General features: G+C 40.2%; 1 protein-coding gene across 1 annotated transcript; it reads right to left on the bottom strand.

The window, feature by feature from the left end:
- Nucleotides 1–9361: 9361 nt before the first annotated feature.
- On the bottom strand, nt 9362–21508 carry DLEU7 (deleted in lymphocytic leukemia 7). The gene is given in 2 exon segments (XM_006210134.2): nt 9362–9625; nt 21050–21508. Coding segments are annotated over 2 exon segments (666 nt in total). The 3' UTR covers nt 9362–9418.
- Between the last annotated feature and the right edge of the window lie 214 nt (nt 21509–21722).

Here is a 21722-nt window from a genome sequence, read left to right as displayed (position 1 = left end):
CCTGCAAGTAAATCGAGCTTTGATTTATTCATATAAATTATGTTGTTTGTTTATCTATTTATTTTTTCATATAAATGAGTGTTTGTTGATATGTTCCTTGCAGTGATGCAACAGTTCTGTGTCTTGATTTTAGTGGTGGTTGCAGAAATCTGTACATGGAATTGAATTGCACAGAAGTGCTAACACATACCCTAGTACGTGTAAAAACTAATGAAAACCGAATAAGATCTGTAATCTAGTTACACTGTTGTACCAATGTCAGTTTCCTCGTTTTGCTATTGTACTATAGTCTTATGAAATATCATCACTGGGGAAAGCTGGGTGAAGAGTTTATGAGACCCCATGCACTATATTTTGCAACTTCCTATCAACATATAATCTTTGAATAATCTATGAATGTATAATTATTTCAAAATAAAAGGTTAAAAATAAATACATGCATAGATAATAAGTTTTCTTGATAAATATAAAAATGCCTGAGTCTTTTATTTGGCAAACTCTGTTCTTCACTAGTGATACTGTTTTGCTAAGGGCCACCTTAATTTTCCCAGGAACTCATTTTATTTGTTATGAATAGTATTAAAACCTGTAACTACAACACCTCTGGGAAATTATGATGTAATAATTAGTACTCAAAAAGTTCATTTGGGAACATGTTACATATGTAATCATTTTTTAGAACTGGGTATCATTATGGAATTTCTCATTTTTGTGGGTTCCCATTGTAAATAGAAAAATCTCTCCACTCAAAGATATTTTTAACCTGTTGGTTTTAATCTACTGAAATGGGTAAAGGAAAATGAAAGGGAGCCCCTGGAAGTCAGATGTTTATTGATACAGGAACTTACACACACACTCCTGTTGAGTTGACTGAATTTGTTGTCAATTCTGTTTCCATTATTTCCATACTAATTAGATCAACTATTGAGCAGGTTCAGTGGTCAAAACACCCATAAACAATGGACAACTGTATCCTACGTCTAGAATAGATGCTGGTTTGCACTAGAGTTAGGCCCAAGTTATGTAGGAATGTGTGTTCACTGATGCTGTGGGTAAATTTGGAGTAAACCAGCCTGTGGGCCCACTTAGGCTGCACCTAAGTCTGTCAGTGTTTGTGACTTGATGTTGCAATACTTGTCCCAGAAGATGCAAAGCCCGAGAACAGGAGCAGAACAGCTTTCAGTGCGACCTCACGGCAGTGATTCCAACCCCATTAACTGCAGGGTTCCTGATAGTAAAAAAAAAACCAGCAAAGCTACTTATCTTTTTAAGAAAAAATTCAAAAATTACATTTCAAAACCAGGAGATATTCTTGAAGTAGCTACAAAAAATGCAAAATGTCATAATACAGGATAACATAGGTGTTGTATCAACCATTCAGATTTAATTAAGCAAAAGTGTCAGGGAAATTACATCAACAAAGTTTATCCCATTCTTTTTGTCTTTCAGTCAAAATTGCCAAGAGACAGGAAAACGGATAGAAGAGATTTATTTACATTCCACCTGCGTATGGCTGTTCATCCAATGTGAGTGTAAATGGTATTCCTACTATACGCACATTTAGTTCAAGTCTGAGCTACACAGGAAATAGGTTTCTAAATAGATTTCTGAGACTGTAAGAGAGGCAAGGGAACATATGAAAAATTGAGGGAAAAGAACCAAGACCAATATCTGTTAACTTTACTTATACATAAGAGAATGCTTAGATACAAGAGAAAGCATAACGCAGTTGATAGCCTTATGAATGCCTTTGCCCCTCAAATTCTATGCAAATTGGTCCAAGACTTGGAGAGAGGCTGAGACATGAGGGGTGTGGAGACAGTTGTTGAGGACTGAATGATTGTATAAAGCAGCTGTCTTAGTATTATTATCGAATGGCATGAAAAGCTTCATGTGTGAGAAGCACTATATTTTTCATTTGAGCAAATCAATAAAGCAGTTAGATCCATCTGATGGACTCTTCAAAGTGAGGCTGTGGGAATCCCCAAGGGGATTCATTTTTTCAAATTGTCCCACTGCTTTCTTCATGTTTGGGGTTATAACACTGGGTCAGGTGTACTTCCTCCCCTGACCTCCCTACCTCTGGCCCAGACACATACACACACACACACACACACACACACACACACACACACACACACACAGCTACGCCCTTGGACTCCTCGGTTAGATTTAAAGCTAGAGTGACACATGCAGGACAGGGAAAGAGGTCTATGCAACCTCCTTTCCTCTCTTTGTGCCAACTTCAGCCAACACTGTCTTCCACGACTCATTTCTAGGATCACTGTGAATTTATTTTCCCACCAGATGCCCCCCCTCCCCGCCCCAGCTCTACAGACATTTTGTAATGCTTTTTTAAGGAAAAAGAAAATGAAGCCTTGATGATATAAAAGCCTTCATCAAGGCAAGAGGCACAAATTAATGTTACTTCTCTGTTGGGAAAGATTTCTGTCAACCTTGACAATGTCTCCTGACTTATGATTATAAGCATGGAGCAAATATGAGTTTGTCTACAAGAAAAATGTATAAACCATGGCTCAGCTTTAAATATCACATCTATTGAGCATAGCAGTAAACAAAGGTAAGCTCTCTGGTAACATATGCCAGGACAACAACAGCCTAGATCTTTGGTTCTGCTATGAGCTAAGTGAAACCAGGACTGTGGTAATTTTTTGGCTGAAGAATGGAACACTGGGATCCCTGCTGAGGATACCCAGATTACACAGAACACTTCTTATTCGAAGTTCTGAATTTAATGGGTCTTGAAACTCATGGATCCACAGAATTTATACTCCTCTCAGATAGATTTACTCCATAAATGTCTGGCACTGGAGCATGAAGAACAGTGGATAATGGGGCCAACTGTTGCAGGGAATTTTTAGATGTGAAAAACGTGATTCTTGTAGTCCTGTGTTCTGTGTGGAACAAGTATCTGAATGGTTTTCTACCCTCCAAAGGCCTTCATTTAAACCAAGGAAACGAATCCACTTTGGGGAGAAGCTGTAAGAAGAGAAAGAGCAGTTAAATGAGGGAAGAGGACTGATTCTGAAGAGGCAAAAGAAAATGAGACACACCCAAGAGACTCACAGATATAAGGCATGCAGTCAAAAGGATGTAGGATCCGGCCAGTCTGGGAGCTCACAGCACTTCCAGAGAAGTGGAGAAGAGTGAGGAGAGAAGGTGTGTCTTGTCTGGTCTTGTCACTTGCCTGCCCAGCTCTGCTTACGAAGTCCTCAGCACGGCCCCTATTTTTATTCCATAAGCAAATGTAACTCCACCTTCCAGAAATTGTTCCCGAGCACACCAGCGTAAGAGATCAAGGGAGTGGGAGGGTTAAATATCTAAGGAAATCCAACACAGAAATGATCAGATGGCTCAAGTTTTTCTCAGCATTATGAAGAGACACACCCTCTTGCAAGTGTCACAGACTGCTCAAGGTACTACATGGTCATAAATTAAAAAACCACAGGCTGGCTCCAAGATGACCAAATCCCGCCAGACACTGTGGTGTCACAAAAAATGTAGGAATTTTTTATTAAGATTGTTGCTGCTGCTGCTGATGACATGGCTGAAGAAGAAAACAGCCCATGATAATAAAGTTTTAAAATGTGCTTTTTAAAGGTACAGCTATGCAGTCTGTGAGGTAAGGGAGAAGAGAAGACTCCCACTGCGCAGAGGGGCCTGCAGGCCCAGTCCTTGTAACAGTGATCATCACGGTTATTCGCCGCTTACTGAATGGTAGCTACATGATTGCTTTCAACCCCACTCCTGACCAGAATGTGCTGATTAATGTAACCCTTAGAATTGTCCTTTTAACTTTTTTCTTTGAGTTTAGATATTTACCAAAAGTGATGTAACGCTTGGGGAACTCGTGGAGAAATCAAATCCATCAGTAAAAAACAAACAAAACAGCTTAAATAATTAACCACGACTTGTATGTCTTCATTTATCAAGTATTCATCTAGCTGCCACTCTACGCCAGGCTTTGCTGCGGGACCGGGGATACAGCCGTGGACAACGTCCTGGTGCTTTCATCCTAGTGAGAAAAAGCAGGTGCATTCATCTCTTACGGCTGCTGCGACAAGTTATCCCAAACTGGGTGCCTTAAAACAACAAAAAAGTTTATTCCCACAGTTCTGGAGACCAGGTGTCAACAAGGCAGTTCTCGCTCCGAAGGCTGGAGGGGAGAATCCGTTCTTTGCCTCTTCCAGCTTCTGATAGCTGTCTGCATCCTTTAACTTGTGGACACATCACTCCAACCTGTGTCTCTGTCACATTGCCACCTCCTCTTTTGCCTATACTCTCTCCCTTTGCCTCTTTCTTACGGGATCTATGGTCCACCTATTATAATCTCAAATAATCTCACCTCAATATCCCCAATATAATCGCATCTGTTGCCATCCAAGAGCATATTCACTTTTTGCCGTATAAAGTAATATTCACAAGTTTCATTGATTAGGACGTGGAAATAGCCTTTGGGGGCCACCAGTTAACCCAGTTACAAGTCAGTAAACACATAAATAAATTCAGGCCATTATAAGAGTTAAGAAGAGAACAAAGCAGGGAGAAGGGATAAGAGAGTGAGTGGGGATGGTATTTTCAATTAGAAGATTAGAGGGACCTCTTTCATGAGATGGCATTGGAGTCAATTTACCTTAAAGTAGATGAGAGGAAAGTCCTTTGAGAAGAATGAAAAGCAACGGCAAGGCCCTGAGACTAGTTGTGTTTGAAGAGATGAGAGTGGCAAAAAGATCGGGGTTGTTAGAACAGGAGTGTGATAAGAGATGGATCAGAGGCAGAACTGAGATTTTATTATGAGTAAAACAGGCAGTCATTGGTGGGTTTAGAGCAGAGGACTAATGGGTCTGACACAGCACTGTGGCTGATGTGTAAAGAACAGATAATGGGGAGAGGGCCATGAAGCAGTCGGACCAGTTAGGAAGATACTGCAACATTCCAGGCAGGAGAGAATAGTGGCTGTGGAAGTGTTGCGAACTGATCCGATCTGAGATGTATTTTGAAGTTGGAGCCAATAGGATTTGCTGACTGAGTGGCTGGAGGTGAGAGTAACAGAGGAGTCAAGGATGGCTTCAGCGTTTTTCTTCTTGCCTGTGTGACTGCCAGGATGAGAGCCTCTGCCAAATGAGATTTAGAGGATGGGGGAGAAGCAGGTTTGGGGATCAAGAATTCTATCTTGGCATTTGAAATGCCTTACAGACATTCAAATAAAGACATTTTTCAGTCAGTTGCTACAGGAGTCTGGAGTTCAGGGTGAAAGACATATATCTGATGCCATTGGTGAATAGCTCGTATTTAAAATCACCATGAAGTAAGTGCAGATAGAGAAGAGGACCAAGACTGAACTCTGAAGCACTCCAAAATTAAGAAGTCAGGGAGATGGAGAAGAACCAGGAAAAAGTTCTGTGAAATAAGCTAGTGAAAAAGTAAAACCATGGAAGTCTGTTGAGCGGGAAACCAAATTAAGAAAGTGATGCAAGGAGAGAGTCATCAATTGTATCAAAAGCTTCTGGTAGCTAGATCAAATAAGATGAGCACCGAGAAATTTACCATTGAATTTATCCAAGAGGCAGTCGTTAGGGATCTTGACAAGAGCAGTTTTAGCAGAGTTGTGGGCACAAAATCCACTTGGAGTGAGTTCAAAATGGAATCAGAGACGAGGGATTGTAGATGATTAATTTAGACAATTACAATGAGTTTTGCTCTTAAGGAGAGGAGAAAAATAGAGTCATTGCTGGAGAAATTGTTTTTGTTTTTAAAGATTGGAGATACTATAACATAATATCATGCGGATGGAAATGCTCCCATTAAAAAGAAAAAATTGCTGGGACATCATGCCGTACACCAGAAATGGACACATTGTAACTGACTGTACTCAATTAAAAATTATTTTTTAAAAAGGAAGCAAAAATTGATAATGCAGACAAAGGAATGAGTGCAAGAGGATGGTCCTCAAGCAAGCGAGAGAAGACAGGGTCCAGTGCCCGAGTGGTCGATCAGCTTCGGTTAGGAGCAGGGCGGGTCCTCCTTACTTATAGCTATGCTATAAGTTAAATGTGTGTGATAAATGCCTGTGCAGTAGGAAAATGTGTTTTATTGAGGCCAGAGGATGAAGAGCCCATGTCCTACTGGGATGATCTGGAAAGGTCCATGAAAGAAGTGGTGAATAAATCAGGCCTTGAAGGATGAATGGAATTTTCATTGGTCTATGGCAAGCACATTGCAAAGTGAGGAAACAGTACAAATATAAACAGAAAAGCAAAAATATCCAATATTTCTTGAGGTAGGAGTTTTAAAAAACCTTTAATATTAATATTTATTGGAAGACCTATTGATTGCAATGGGGAAGGCAGCTATAGTAATGATAAGTCATTAGAGTGGAATCCTAGAATAATTTCCCTGGGGAAAGACTACACCATAAAGTACAGTAATACCCCCAGAATACAATATTTCCTAGAACTGTGAGAACAAAGTGCCAAAGATTGTTCCTAAGAAATGAATGCCTTTCCTTTCTGGCTCATCCATCCTCCTTATACACACATGCACCTACATAAACAACACACTTTCCATCTTTCATTTAAAATTCAGTCTCATAGAAAGAAGAACAGAGCTGGAGGAATCATATTGCCTGACATTAGACTATACTACAAAGCTACAGTAACTGGCAAAAAAACAGACACAGGGATCAATGGAACAGGATAAAAAGCCCAGAAAGAAACCCACACACTTATAGTCAATCTACAACAAAACAGGCTAGAACATACAATGGAGAAAAGACAGTCTCTTCAATAAGTAGTGATGGGAAAATTGGACAGCTACATGTAAAAGAATGAAATTAGAACATTCTCTAACACCATATACAAACATAAACTCAAAATGGATTAAAGAACTAAATGTAAGACCAGATGCTCCAAAACTCCTAGAGGAAAACATAGGGGGATCACTCTTTGATATAAATTGCAGCAATATTTTTTCTCCAAAGCAGCTCCTAGAAGTAATGAAATAAAAGCAAAAATAACAAATAGAATCCAATTAAACTTAAAAGCTTTTACACAGCAAAGGAAACCATAAACAAAATGAAAAGACAGCCTATGGAATGGGAGAAAATATTTGCAAATGCTGCAACTGACAAGGGATTAATTTCCAAAATATACAAACAGCTCATACAGCTCAATATCAAAAACAAACAAATAAACAAACAACCCAATCAAAAAATGGGAAAAATACCTAAATAGCTATTTCTCCAAAGAAGACATACAGATGGCCAACAGGCACATGAAAAGATGCTCAATGTCACTAATTATTAGAGAAATGCAAATCAAACCCACAATGAGGTATCACCTCACACCAGTCAGAATGGCCATCATCAAAAAGTCTATAAATAATAAATACAGGGGAGGTTGTGGGAAAAAAGGAACCTTTCTGCACTCTTGGTAGACATGTAAATTCATGCAGCCACTGTGGAGGACAGTACTGAGGTTCCTTAAAAAACTAAAAATAGACTTACCATATGATCGAGCAATCCCACTCCTGGGCATATATCTGGAGAAAACTCTAATTTGAAAACACATGCACCCCAGTGTTCATAGCAGCACTATTTACAGTAGCCAAGATGGAGAAGCAACCTAAATGTCCATTGATAGATGACTGAATAAAGAAGATGTGGTGTATACATATACAATGGAATATTACTCAGCCACGAAAAGGGATGAAATAATGCCATTTGCAGCAACATGGATAGACCTAGAGATTATCATACTAAGTGAAGTCAGACAAAGGTAAATATCATATGATATCACTTATATGTGGAATCTCAAAAAAATGATAGAAATGAACTTATTTACAAACCAGAAATAGACTCATAGTCATAGAAAACAAACTTATTTACCAAAGGGGAAAGGAAGGGGGATAAATTTGGAATTTGGGATTAACATATATACACTACTATATATAAAGTAGATAACAGCAAAGACCTACTGTATAGCACAGGGAACTATATTCAGTATCTTGTAATAACCTATAGTGGAAAAGAATCTGAAAAAGAATATGTGTGTGTGTGTGTGTGTGTGTGTGTGTATAACTGAATCACTTTACTGTACAGCTGAAACACTATAAATCAACTATATTTCAATTTAAATAATTGAATAATTAAAAAATTCAGTCTCATAAATTTAATTCTCTTCTATGAAGATGGTCAGTTATATCTAAAGGGAAGCAATATATTTACTTTTGACCCTAAGATTGTGGAAGAAAATACTTGGAACCAACTGGGATTAGAATATGTGAGATTAAAAAGGCTTTAATTGTAATTAGCACTTTATTTTTTTATAATAGATATATTCTTGCCATACAGACTCAGCTAATTATTCCTTCAGAAAAGAAGCTACATGTATACCCTATGCTCTTTTTATTGCCCCCTAAATCTGATGCCATTGCTACTAAAACTTTAAGGGAAAAGCAGCATTTCAGTTTACTTTGGTTCCCAACACAGTCATCGTTAAACAGCAGGAAATTTCATTTTTCCTAAGCATGTGCAGATTGTTGTTGCAAAAAAAGTAACCCTGTCTTTTCCTAGCTCTAAATGTTTAGGGAAACCTGCCAGTATATCCACTCCCTCCTTTTTTTCACAAGAATTTTCTACTTCAATGAGAATATTTAGAAAAAGTACAAAGAGCTAGATGTTTCCACATGAGACTTTAATAATACTGTACTTTGTATTTACATATCATATATCTTTGGTACTTCATAGCCCATTATCATTTTAAATTTACAAATCAATATATGAAAGCACAAGGTTTAGAAGCAGCTCTTCTGCTGAACAGCAAGTTATTAATGCCAGGATCAGAACTCATAATTACTGACACATGTGGTTGTGGTCCTACATCTAAAGATCATTCTCATAACATAAAATGAAGTGCTCAGTAAGTAGAACGTATCGATTATCAAATATCCCTCTTATTCAAGACAATTTTAGGAACCATGGAGCTTTAATCATACAAATAACCATATTAAACCTCACAGGCCTACATTAATATGAATGTAGGTTAAGATGTCATTCAATTAAAATTAATAGTTAATAGAGATTAATAAATGCGTGTGTGTATATTTATATATGTATATATATTCCAGTCAGTGTCACAGGGTGGAATATATTTCAGTCAGAAAGTCAGCAAATATGTCAGTACATTTAAAAATGTGAACTACTGCTTTAAAACTTTTTCACCAACATGCTGTAATTCCAAATGGTACAGATGCCACGGGTCAGATTGCTGTATATGCTATCAAGTCTCTCCTTACCGGGAATGAAAACATCCCTTGTCTGCTGGTTCAATTAGAAATTTAAGGTACCCAGTTCTCTTCGCAGTGCTCACTGCGGTTTTAGTTCCAGTGTCTTGAACACTCATACGTCTGGGAGATTCTGTAAGATCTGTCTCAAGGAAGCACAGGCTACCGTGTGGACTTCCGAAGGAAGGTTAGCAAGTGACTGAATCAGCTTCTTGACTATCACCTTCAGACACTGGTGGGCAGCATTCAAATCTCTGTCAAACTGCTGTCCTTCACTCTGTAGAGCCGGATGACTGCAGATGTTCCTAAACTCAACACTGTCCTGCAGTGAAGAGCAAACACAAACAAGCAATGAGTGAGGCTGTGGAGGACATCTGTTGTGCTTTGTGTGCCCAAGTTTCCATTCCCGTCCTTTCTGATGTCAGGATCTTGATTTTTCCCTCGGAGAACTGCTCTCCTCCATTCTCGGTCTATGTGGTTTGACCAAAGCTGACCCCACTCCACAACTCCAGGGGACCAGGCCAATCAGAGCCATCACCTCTCAGCCACTTAGATTGGCCAGGGATGGGCAGATCACGTAAAGCAGGCCGATAAGCCACATCTCAGGATATTTGCTAGACTGGCAAAGAGAAGCTCTGTTTAACTGGGGCTGTTGGAAAACATCTCACCACCGTAAGGAGAGAATCCGAATGAAAGTGAAGCCAACACAGAAAAAAAGTAGAACCCAGCGATTAAAAGGGACTGATTCTAATTACACTTTCTGAGCATGTCAATCTAGCTGTACTTGAACAATAAATCCCAGGATTTTTTAGTTCTCTGAATCAATAAACATTTCTTTTTACTTAAGCCATTTGGAATTGAATTTCTCTTATTTGTCCCTAAAAGAGCTTTGATGAATACACAAATAAACTCTGTTCCTGTTATTCCATACTCACTGTCTTCAAAATTCCGATACAAGATTTGGTATTTAATGAACATAGTCCCAAGAAATTTCCAATGCAGATTTGGAAAGAATAGTTCACAGACAGTTTTAAAGAATGAGCTAATTAAATAGATTTTTAATCTGTAGATGTGTCATATTCTAAAATCCACTGCATGTAAATAGTACACTGAAATTATTCCACATCAGAGATAATGTTGAATATATATTTTATTTTAAATACGGTTACCTCAAACAACAGAAGTTTGAATTGTACAGGTTCAATTATATGCAGATTTTTTCCAATAAATATTTACTACAGTACTGCGCTATTTGCAGTTGGTTGAATCATGGATTTGGAACTCTGGATACAGAGGGCCAACTATAAAGTTATATGCAGATTTTTGACTCCATGGTGGGGTCGGCATCCGAAATTCTCCCACCCTTCAAGATTCCAATGTACATGAAAATGACCTCCCCAGACTTTTGGTTCTAGCAACTTAGCACATGTAGTTGCCCTATAATTCCTCGCTACTAAATTCTAAATAATACAGAACAAACATCCTTTCTGAGTTTGCAAGAAAGTAACGGAAATCCCCAAGGGCCAGAAAAAAAAAAAAAAGAAAAGTAGCTTATTTTAGCTGCCTGCCAATACCCACCAAGAAAAGAAAGTTGGTCTCTCTTGAGCTGGATTTCAGGTGGAAGGTGAAGTTGCCCTATGAATGTGCAACCGTGGACCTATAGTACACACTAGTTCAAGTTTGTGGTTGTCCTCTATACCATATATATGTTTTTGGAACACGCTTGCAAAGAAGTTAACTTAAATATTTGAACTGGCCTGAAATATCCATGGGCACATGGTAAAAGCAAACAAAAGCCTATTCCACAGTAACATGCCCACCACCCACGCCCCGCAGTAGTCGTCCCATAAAGCACCGCTACGACAGACTCTGCATATGACATTTAAAGTGGGAGCCACCATGATATAGTAGATGCAATGCAGGGCAGGATTAAACGCCGAGGATTTCAGGTATAAACTTATAAAATATATTCATAATGATTAAAGATATAAAAGAAGGAATCCGGGAAAAAAATGTTTTAAGAAAAAACAGGCTTGAAAAAGAACTCAATACCACTCCTAGAAACGACAGCTATCATGACAAATTAAAAACTCAATGGACAGTTTAAACATCTGAATAAATACACCTGAATAAATACATCTGAAATGAGGATTAGTAAACTGGATAGTAATTTTGAAAAAATTCCCAGAATGCAAAATAAAAAGTGGAAGCCATGGGAAATAATAAATGAGACATTAAGAGACATGGATGAGAGAATTAACAAAGTACAACAAATACATATCCAGGAGAGACAAGAAGGAGAATAGAGGGGAAGCAGTAGTCAAAGAGAGTAACGGATAAAATTACCCCAAGTTGATTCAGAAAGTGAATCCTTAAGATTCAGGGAGATTTGAGCAGGAAAAGCTAAGTGAGATCCAAATCTATACTCATCAAGGTAAAACTACTCTTAAAAGCAACCAGAAAGGAAAAAGACAGATAAGGTTCAGTCTGGATGACCAGACAGACAGCCAGCTTCTAAGCCACAACAATTGATGATAGAATAGAATAGAATAATATCTTCATTTAACTGTCAACCAAGATTTTTTTAATCCCCCTAAACTACCATTTAAACATCAGGGCAGCTCCCTGGTGGTCTAGTGGCTAGGATTCGGCGCTTTCACCATTTAAACACCAGGGCAAAGTAAATATACCACAAGAAGAAATTACCACAAACAGACCCTCACTGTCAGATCTTCTTAAAGATATCATTCAGAAAGAGAAAATTCAACTCAGAAAGAAAGAGATGTAAGAAGTTACAGTAAGGAAAGAAACGTAAAAACATGGAGTAAATCTAAAGATTTGATTATTCAAAACAAAAATTATAGCTAACGTGGGGTTTACGAAAGCAAGATGGTTCCGAAGTGCTGGGGAGCAGTACCCTGTGGGATGCAGTGGCATCTGAGGCACTGTCTCATTCAGGACAAAGGTGGCAAAACTGACAAAGTTTCAGGCTTGTTAAGTATTCACAAGTGAGAAAGTTCGCAAGTGAGAAATGTAATGATCATCATTAAAAACAGAGAAATAATACATAAAACTTCAAAATCAGCAGAGGGAAATGTTTATCAAAACTTTTTTGATCCTACTGATAGAAGGTAAAAACAGAGAAATAAAGATTCAAACACAAAGCAAGGTGAATATAGAAAGCACCAAATCAGACACCTTTTGAAATACAGTGGTTATCAGGTTGGATTTTCAAAATCTATCTATATGCATGCTGCTTACAAGCAACACATTATAAACTAAAAACACCCAAAGATTGAAAGTAAACAGATATTCAGATATATCCCAAGCAAAGAGAAGCCAAAATAAACCCCCCAAAAATCATTATTAGGGACAAAATAAACTGCAATTAATAACAGGCACTATTGCACAAGAAAATCTAACAGTTTTGTACTTGTGTGTGTCTAACATGGTAACCTCAATTTATATTCAATCCACAGACATAAAGACTGATTTTAACCCATCTTTTTCAGAAACTGTTCAAACAACAGGACGATCAGCCTAGAGATAAAAGATAAAAATCTTTTCTAATCACAAGCTTGGTCTAATGGAGATAAGCAAATATACATTATTCTCAAACATCTATGGATTACTTACGAAAGATAACTTTTATTTTAATGCCACAAAGCAAATCTCAACTAACATCAAAAAGTCTATATCACACAAATCAATGAAAATAAATGAAAAATCAGTAATACAGATAACCTTGCCAAAACATGTATGATTTAAAAATCTACTTTGAAATAATTCATGGGTCAGTGAAAAACTAACTGAAATTTTAAAATGCTCTATACTGAACAGTTACGGAAATACTATATCACAATTTGTGAGACATAGTTACCTAAATGCTTGTATAAGTAAAGAATAATCACTGAAAATCCATGAGCTAAGAACTGAACTCAGTAAACTAGGAAAAGAAGAACAGATAATGCAAAAGAAAACAAAAAGAAAAATAAGAGTTGAACCCAAGTTTGACGAGGAACTAGTTTTTCTAATTCTGTATAGAAAGAGAAGCTATTCTTCTCCCTAATAAAAACTCTGTCATTTGGGTGAGATGGACCTGGTGAGATGGAAAAGTGTTTATTTATTACAAAAACATCCTCCAAGAAACAAAACAAACATCCATTTGTTCAATTCAGCAAACAACGGCGGGACCCAGTGTGGCAGGCATGCTATAGTCCCCTTACTCGAATATTCACGTTATTCTTGGTTTTTTCCCTCTTTAAAGCATTCTTGCTTCCCTGCTTTTGTGTATTGTTCGTTTCTGCTCAGAGGGTATCAAGAGGCTACTTAAATAATCTATCCCACGGTTTATGGGGTAACCTATATTGCTGGAGCATGTTGCTTGGGAATGAGAAAGTAAGGGAAAAAATGGCTCTGGACTACTTTCCCAAGATCCACATCAAGGGAAGTTGTCTGCTTGCTTTATAGAAGTAATCCAACTCTTAAGTACAAAGTGGAAGGATCAAAGGCAACATGCAAAAGAAAATTTAAAATAGAAGGAACCACTGAAATGTGTGCTGACGTGTGCCTATTAGCCGGTCTGCAAAGGCATTCATCACCCAAAGAAGATTAAAATGCCTTTAAAAATATATTTGTGGGCCTAAATTCTGAAGGTAATTTCACATTTGCTGTAAAGAATCAAAGAAGACATCTTCTGGGGAAGTTATACATACAATAAAATTCCACTGCCGGATTGTACTGGTCCCTGAGGCCCTGGGTAAACTTCAGATCTCTGGCGAGCTTTGCAAAGTCTCTTTATTTTACTATTTTAGTACAGTATTTCCATTTAATCCTTTCTCAAATATATTAACAGTCAAAGAAAACAAATTAACAGGAATAGGCTTTCCATGGGACTCTTAAGCCAAGGAAGGGAAAAATAAAACAGGTGGTTGCTTCTCTTCCTTTCTGGAACGTCTGAAAGCCAACTATGGATCCAAAAATCAAGGTCTTCAACCCAGCCTCTACTGATTCTGCTGCAGAAGGTAGGGGCCACCAGTGACAGCCTTAAGGCGACAGCATGTTAAATGGCTCATGGGCTTTCAGTAGAAACTCACATGATCAATATTGGTGATGATTTCACTTACGGTGCTTTCCATTCAATAACAGGGTGTATTCTCCCAGCAGCTTTTATTTAGCAAGTCCCGGATACTTCCAGAAATGATGTAATATCCTACATGGTGCTTTGAGCCCTTTGCCAGAATTAGAACATGATGGTGGCTGAGCAATCTAAAAGCAGGTTTTGAGACTTTTAAAGCCTTGAGTAACCTCAGACTTTGGATATGAAATGTATTGAGTGCTACAGTGGTCCAAATCGATGGCCAGCTTTTATATTTTAGAGGGAGTTGAGATAACTTCCCATGACTCAACTAATATATTGGGATAATGGCCTTGGCCTATTTGATTCAATTAATAAATCAGTTAAATTTATTTCAAATGTGTATCAAGTCTCTGCTACATGACTGACTACACTGAATAAAAGGCAATAAGACATGGTACCTGATCGCTAAAGAGCTTATAATTTAGGCGTGGAAAATGAGACACATACAGCATATCTCCACATGACATGTGAAGAAGGCTATGGTAAAACACAAAAACCCAATCCTAAAGAACAGGCATTTATAGACTCATAGTCTGAGCCCTGCTCAGAGTTCATACAGATTTTGTTCGGATGGGTGAATACATAAAGAAAATGTGGTCTATACTGAAAAAGAAAGAAAATTCTGACACATGCTACAACATGGATGAACCTTAAGGACATCTTAAGTGAGTGAAACAGGCTAGTCACAAAAGGACAGAGACTCTGTGATTCTCCATATATGCAGCACCTAGAGTATTTAAACTCATAGAAAAAAAACTAGAATGGTGGTTTCCAGGGGCTGGAGGGAGGGGGAAAAATGAGGATTTTTTTTTTGTTTAATGGGTATAGAGTTTCCAGATTTGCAAGATGAAAAAGTTAGGGAGATTATTTGCACAGAAATGTGAATGTACTTAACATTACTGAACTATACCCTTAAAGTGGTAAGTTTTGTTTTGCATTTTTTACCATAAAAAAAGGGATGGTTGAGACCATCAGATTACTGCCAGCTTTATAGGAGGGAAAGGAAATTTGGATGAGGCATCAGAGAAGTAGTAGGTGAGAAGCTGCTGTAAGAGACGCGGTGTTGGCAAAAGCAGTATTTGACTCATGGGGAAAAGAGACAGCTTTATAATTAGAATGAATGATACCAGCAAAGGCATGGAGACAAGTAGGGACAGGGACTGGAGGAGATCAGTCTGAAAAGAAAAGAGCTTCGTGTTGCATATCAGGATAAGCTAGTGCAGAAAGCCTTGAATGCCACAGTAAAGTCTGTGGAACTTCTGAGCAAGGGAGGAACTCGGCAAACCAGTGTTGAAGAACACACATCTGGCCTAGGCGCCATTCTCCCGTGAATGGGAGATAGAAAGGTAGCTTGCAGAGATTAAATGATGTCCCTAAACTGCACAGCAGTAAGTGGCAGAGCTGGAATGAACCTCTCTTCCAAAATTCAACTGTTCATCAAAGATCCACCCCAAATCAGGAACCGGGCCAGATGCCAAGATGACACAGAGAGAGCAGAGCTCGCCGTCCAGTGCAGGAGACAGACTAGCAACAGGGAGTACTGAGCTGTAGATGACGCTCGGGGTGAACGGGGACAACCATGGAAGCAAGCAGAGAGGCACCCAACTAGCTTTGGGAGTGAAGCAAAAATGTCTACATGTGAATTGTTTCATGTTTCTTTTTGGCTATATTCATGCTGTTTTTCTTAAGGCTAACTAAATGTTATGAAGCTCAAATTGGCAATGGTCACATCCAAATTGAAGACTCTTCTCTTGGTCAATTCCTCTTCAGTGCAGCATTTGAGAGGGCTTGGCGATCTGGAAGAGATTCAAGGCATGGAACCTTCTACACACCATGTAAAGACAGCCCCTAGCTAATCAGGGACCTCCTAGATGGAGCTCTCCCTTCCTCCGCTCTGTTCTCTCCTACTCAGTGTAACGGAGGTCACTTACAAAATCCACCCCACTTGTACCCTTGTGCACTGTGTGTTGTGTTTCTTAGGAATGTGCACATCTGGAATCCCTGAACAACTGAAAATGCACCTGCAAAGTCCGAAAAGGGAAGAAAAGTTAAGCCTGTTTTTAGCTCCTTTTTGAAAATAAACACTTCCATCAAAACTGAAGGCTTGAAAGCAAAAAGAATCTGGCAGTGGGAGTCAGTTTCAAAGGTTTGTTTTCTGAAACCAACATGAATGGATAATAAAGTCAAAAATACAATATGGCTTTATAGGCTCTAAAATGCAGATACCTTTTAAACAATAAACAAAGTTTTTGGTTTTTTTCCTGCAACGTCACTTTAAAATCACTTCTAGATCTACACAAACTATCAATCAGTTCGTATTCCTTTCACTGCTGGCCTTAAAATAACTTAGTATTTTCCAAAAGTTATGTCTTGAGCTATATTCTCTTACAATTGCCTCCACAAACTTGCCTCTTCTCACATTTTTCCCTCTCACTCTCCCTGAATGCCTAACACCCTCTACAAAGAGCATTAACGAAAGAAAGAGTTTTTCCCCAGCTTTCTATGATGAAGCCTGTCCTTAAGGAACTTTAGCCTGGCCAGCAGACCACTCTCCACTAAAGCTGCCCAAGGCTAGGCACTACAAGGGAACCCAAATCCCCTCCCTAGACCCATCACAACCCTCCACACTGGATGTGTACATAAAACGGCGATGGGTTTCTCTGTTTTAGAGGGATATTGTAAAAACCATATTATCAGGCGTGGCATATGACAGATTGGCCCAACTTTACTTCATTCATCAACATCTGGCTTTGAACGACAAATTCACAGGGCCCAGAGCAGTCACCAGTTGTCTAAACTCAATATCAATCTCAAATAGATATGCAACCATGTATTAATAAAACACCCAATGAAGAAGCACAGTATTTGCAAGTAACTAAAAAGTCTATTGTCCACAGGAAATTAAACATTTTTCTTTGTGGTGTACCCATGTAAATGCTCACAAGTAACTCACGTTCCTTACGCACTTGGCTTTGGGTACAGTACCATTTCCATTAGGAATGTCCAGTGAAAAGCACTTTGTGATGGATACAAGCACTCAATTCAGGTACACTCACAGGGCAAACTCCCAAATTATGAAACAAAGGACAACAGCATTTCTGCCAAGACGTTAAACATTTTAGGACCTTCCTGCAATACCTTTCCCCAAGTGTTCATTTCAGAAAGCTTATATTTACTGGTTTTCATATCATTCACCTTACAAGGAATGACTAAACTATAACTAAGCTACTTCTAAAGCAGTCACTGGGCCTTTGCCTAACATAGAAGAACAATTTTGCCCCAAATAAAGAGCAACCCACTGGCCGTAGCTACTAATAATATAACCGTAATAACTTATTTGTTCAACACAATATTAGTAATTTTTAAAGACAAAATTCCCAAATTTGCAGAAACTGGCTTCACTAACTGATGTTGTTGGGGTTGTGGGAGGGAGAAGCACTCAGCATCAGTGTCGTCCTCGGAGTAACGTGATGTTCACACGTGCAATTTGCAAGAGCCTTAGCAATGACTGTGAAGTCAAAACCAGCGGTTTTACAACTGCTGCTCTTGCTCTGTAGAATGAGAAAACCAGCGCAGGCTACTGAACATGATGGAATTATTGGTACCAGAATTAGCTAACTGAAATGGGTGAGCTCACTAGCAAGTTTTATCTGCAATGGCAAGAAAGTTCTTCTCTCTCCTAAAGTTGGCATCGGCCATAGTTTCCATGAAAACTTACTTCAGAACAGAACTCTTGGAAACTAGAGATGTTTTTAACTATCAAAGGAAGACAAAACCCAATCTGAGTGACTTCATGATTGGCTTAGTTAATGGTCTCTATGGCAGTTGTTCATTTTTAGCAGTTTTTAAAATCCTACACTTGCTTCCTTCTGATGTTCTGCACATTTCCCTGCTCCCTTTGGGTGACAAATATTAAAGCATCTTTGCTAGTGTTACTAGTTTGATAATAATTTCCTACCTAATGTAGGAAATTATCACTTAAGGAGACACAGATCACCCCATGTTAAGGACTGAACTGTGTTCTGCCAAAATTCCTAGGTTGAAAACGTAACATGCAACTTGACTGTATTTGGAGATAGGACCTTGAGGGAGGCGATTAAAGTTAAATTAGGTCATTAGGGTGGGGCCCTAATCCAATAGGATTGGTGTCCTTACAAGATAAGGAAGACACATGCAAGATCTCTCTTTCCACGTACACAGAGGAAAGGCCATTGAGGACACAGTGAGACAGTGGCAGTTTATAAGGCAGGAAGAGAGCCCTTACCAGAAACCAGATTTGCTTTTGGACTTCCTAGCCTCCAGAACAGTGAGAAAATAAATGTCTGTCGTTGAAGTCACCCAGCCTGTGGCATTTTGCTATGGCAACCCAAGCTGACTAAGATACTCCGTCTACAACTTGACTGTTACAGCCCTAACAGACTGCAGTGCATGGGCCGCCCTGTCAACTGTGCCCTGTCACTGGGCACTCTCATGTACTTTATCTCAGTGTGATGTTCACAATACCCTATGAGCTAGCACTGTGATTGGTAGAAAGAGTCAAGACAAAACTGTTTGAATCCTGGGCCACTACTTCCCAACAGCAAGATCTTCAGCAAAGTTCTAAATGTTTAGGACAAAAAGTCAAGTAGAGAGGGTTAAGAAGATTACCAAGGAGAAGTGGCAGTTACACTAACCTCAGGTGGCACGATTTGTAATGCAGAGCAGAGGGCACCACTGCTACTGAGCTGGGTCAGGCCTTCTGACCTGACCTTGCCTCTGTGATTTATCGGGGTCCTTGACTCACTCAGTTCAATAGCTGTCTTCTGTCTGCAAGACAATCCAAGGTCCTTAGCATGACCCGGAGGCCTTTTGCCAGCTGACCCCACCTACCACTCCAGCATCTTTTTTTTTTTTTTGCCTTCTACCATACTGAACTAATTTTAGTTTCCTCCAAGCTCCAGGCCCTTTCATTGCTTCTAGGCCTTCAGTCCCACGGTTCCTCTGAGATGCTTTTTCCCTTTAATGCCTGGAGAGCAAACATTCTTTTTTAAAAGGTTACCTCCTCCAAGAAGCCTTCCAGGATCACCTAAAGTAAAACTGATCACTCGTCTCTCCTTTTCACAAACTACCTGAGCCTTGTATATTTTCCTAAGATCACATAGCCTTTCATATTTCATCAGTTCTAAAACGCTCATTTTTCACATTTCAAAAATCTCTGACATTAGGATGTATCTTAGACCAATAGTGTCAGTTTAATTGGTAGGATTTTTTATTTCTTGTTGGTACAAAAATGGTGCATCTTATACTCAAGATCATTGATGAAATGCAGCTTCATTTTTTCTTTTTACCTTTTTAAGGTGAGTGAAGCAGTGCTCCACATCTGGAGGCGATTTTGTTTCCCCTCCCACCACACACATTTATCAATTTTTGGTTGTACAAATTGGTAGGGAGGGTATGCTGCTGGCATCTACTGGATGGAGGCCACAGAAGCCACTAAACATCCTATAATGCACAGGACAACCCCCCTACAACAATCATCCAATCCAAAATGTCAACAGTGTGGAGGCTGAGAAACCCTAATGTATGTAGAGTAACAATATCTATTTGGCTGTATGCTCTGCTTTATTATGTTTGATTTTAAATTAATCTTTTACAATATTTAGTGCAACCTAATATATAGCAATTTTTTCCAAACCTTGGCTTTTGGAGGAAGCATAGCAACTCTTGAGAAATGCTCTAAGCTTTCTTTATTACCTCTCCTTCATTTCCTTCTGCCAGAGTCCCCAGGGGAATGAATGAAGCAAAGCTCCAGATCGGAATGGGAAAGCTGGAAGATCTCAAAGAGAGTTGTGACCTTAAGCCAATCAGGTTAGTTAATGGCACAGCCAAGACTGGATCCCACACCCCCAGACTTCCATGATCCCACTCAGCCTGGGAGGCAGCTGCTCTGCTCCCTGGCTAAAGTGGCTAACACAGTTTGGTACCCTAAGAGGAAACTGTGCCCTACAAATATGAGCTGCGTGACTTAGCAGGAGTTTAGCATGAGTATTCACGCTTCAACACCCGGAACCCACCCGCTTTCATGCTACTTTATGAGAATTTAGGTTGACTCTTTAAGACCCCAGAGCTCTATGGGGAATTGGATTTATGCAAAAATAACTGCAATTCATAAGTGTGAAAGAACTTTAAATAAATGTAGGTGATTTTCATCATACAAAAGGCAGAGAGGACTTAATATGTATATTTAAGGCTCTAGAGGAACTGTTATTAACTTGGAAGGGGAGTTAGGGGAGCAGTCCTCCATCCCTAGAAGTTGCACGTGTCCAAAGGGCCTTCAGCTGGAGCAGGAAGCTGATTTACCTGACAGAGGAAGGAGTTCCAGAGGAAGGTTTTGGCCAGGCCTTTCCGCATTTCTGTTCTGCAGTCAGGTGGGCCCCAGGTGGACTGAGTTCCCTGCCCCGAGTGCCGAATCCCCATAGTGTCACCTCCCTCCTTCCCTCTCCCGGGGTGCGGGGTGCTGAATCTCTGGGGAAAGCTTCACTTTGGAACCCCCGGCTCAGCCACCTCTCTGTCCTGGCCGGCTGCCCGGCTCTGTGGAGATCCTAAGCCACGGAGGGGCAGACTCACCTTCAAGTGGATGGGGAAGGACCGCTCCTGCTGGAGGGGGCCCAGCAGCGTCCGCTCCACGTTGACCAGCTTCGAGGTCGAGTCCACCACGCGGGCCAGCGTGCTGCGCATCGCCATCCGGGCCAGGGTGCAGGGCCCGCGACCCCCGGGTAAGGGCAGCAGTTCCATGCCTCCCTAGACGCCTAGCACCACTTCCACCTCGGGGGAGCTCGCCTGCGCCCTGGACTCTGGATTCTTGGAGCCCCTGCCTCCATCCCCCACTTCTCGCCCTGACCCCTGCCCGGCCACCTGCTGGCCTGAGCGACGCGCTGGGGCGGTGGATACGTGGTCCAAGTCGCGCGGACGTCCTGGAGTCCCTGGACCGTCCCCCCAGCCCCACTCCGGCTGCAGCAGCTGCAGGGTATGCAAAGCCACCATTTGGTGGCTGATGGAGGCCACTAAGGGCGCGGGGCTAGCCATTGCCTCCACCAGCCAACAGGGCGTTCCGCGGGCAGGTGCAGCAGCGGCAAGCAAGGGAAGTGTGGGCGTTTGGGGTTGCCAGGGTCACATTTCCTGGCCCACGGCTCCTCGATCTCCTGGCCTCTCACCGTGTGGGGCCGGCCCCGCCCCCGGCCTGCAGTCAGTGACCTGTACTGGCCCCTGCATTCCCTTCAGGTCTGAATGGGCTTGTTCC

This window comes from Vicugna pacos, chromosome 14, assembly GCF_048564905.1.
Source record: "Vicugna pacos chromosome 14, VicPac4, whole genome shotgun sequence".
Taxonomy (NCBI): Eukaryota; Metazoa; Chordata; class Mammalia; order Artiodactyla; family Camelidae; genus Vicugna; species Vicugna pacos.
This window is presented reverse-complemented; position numbering and strand designations above follow the sequence as displayed.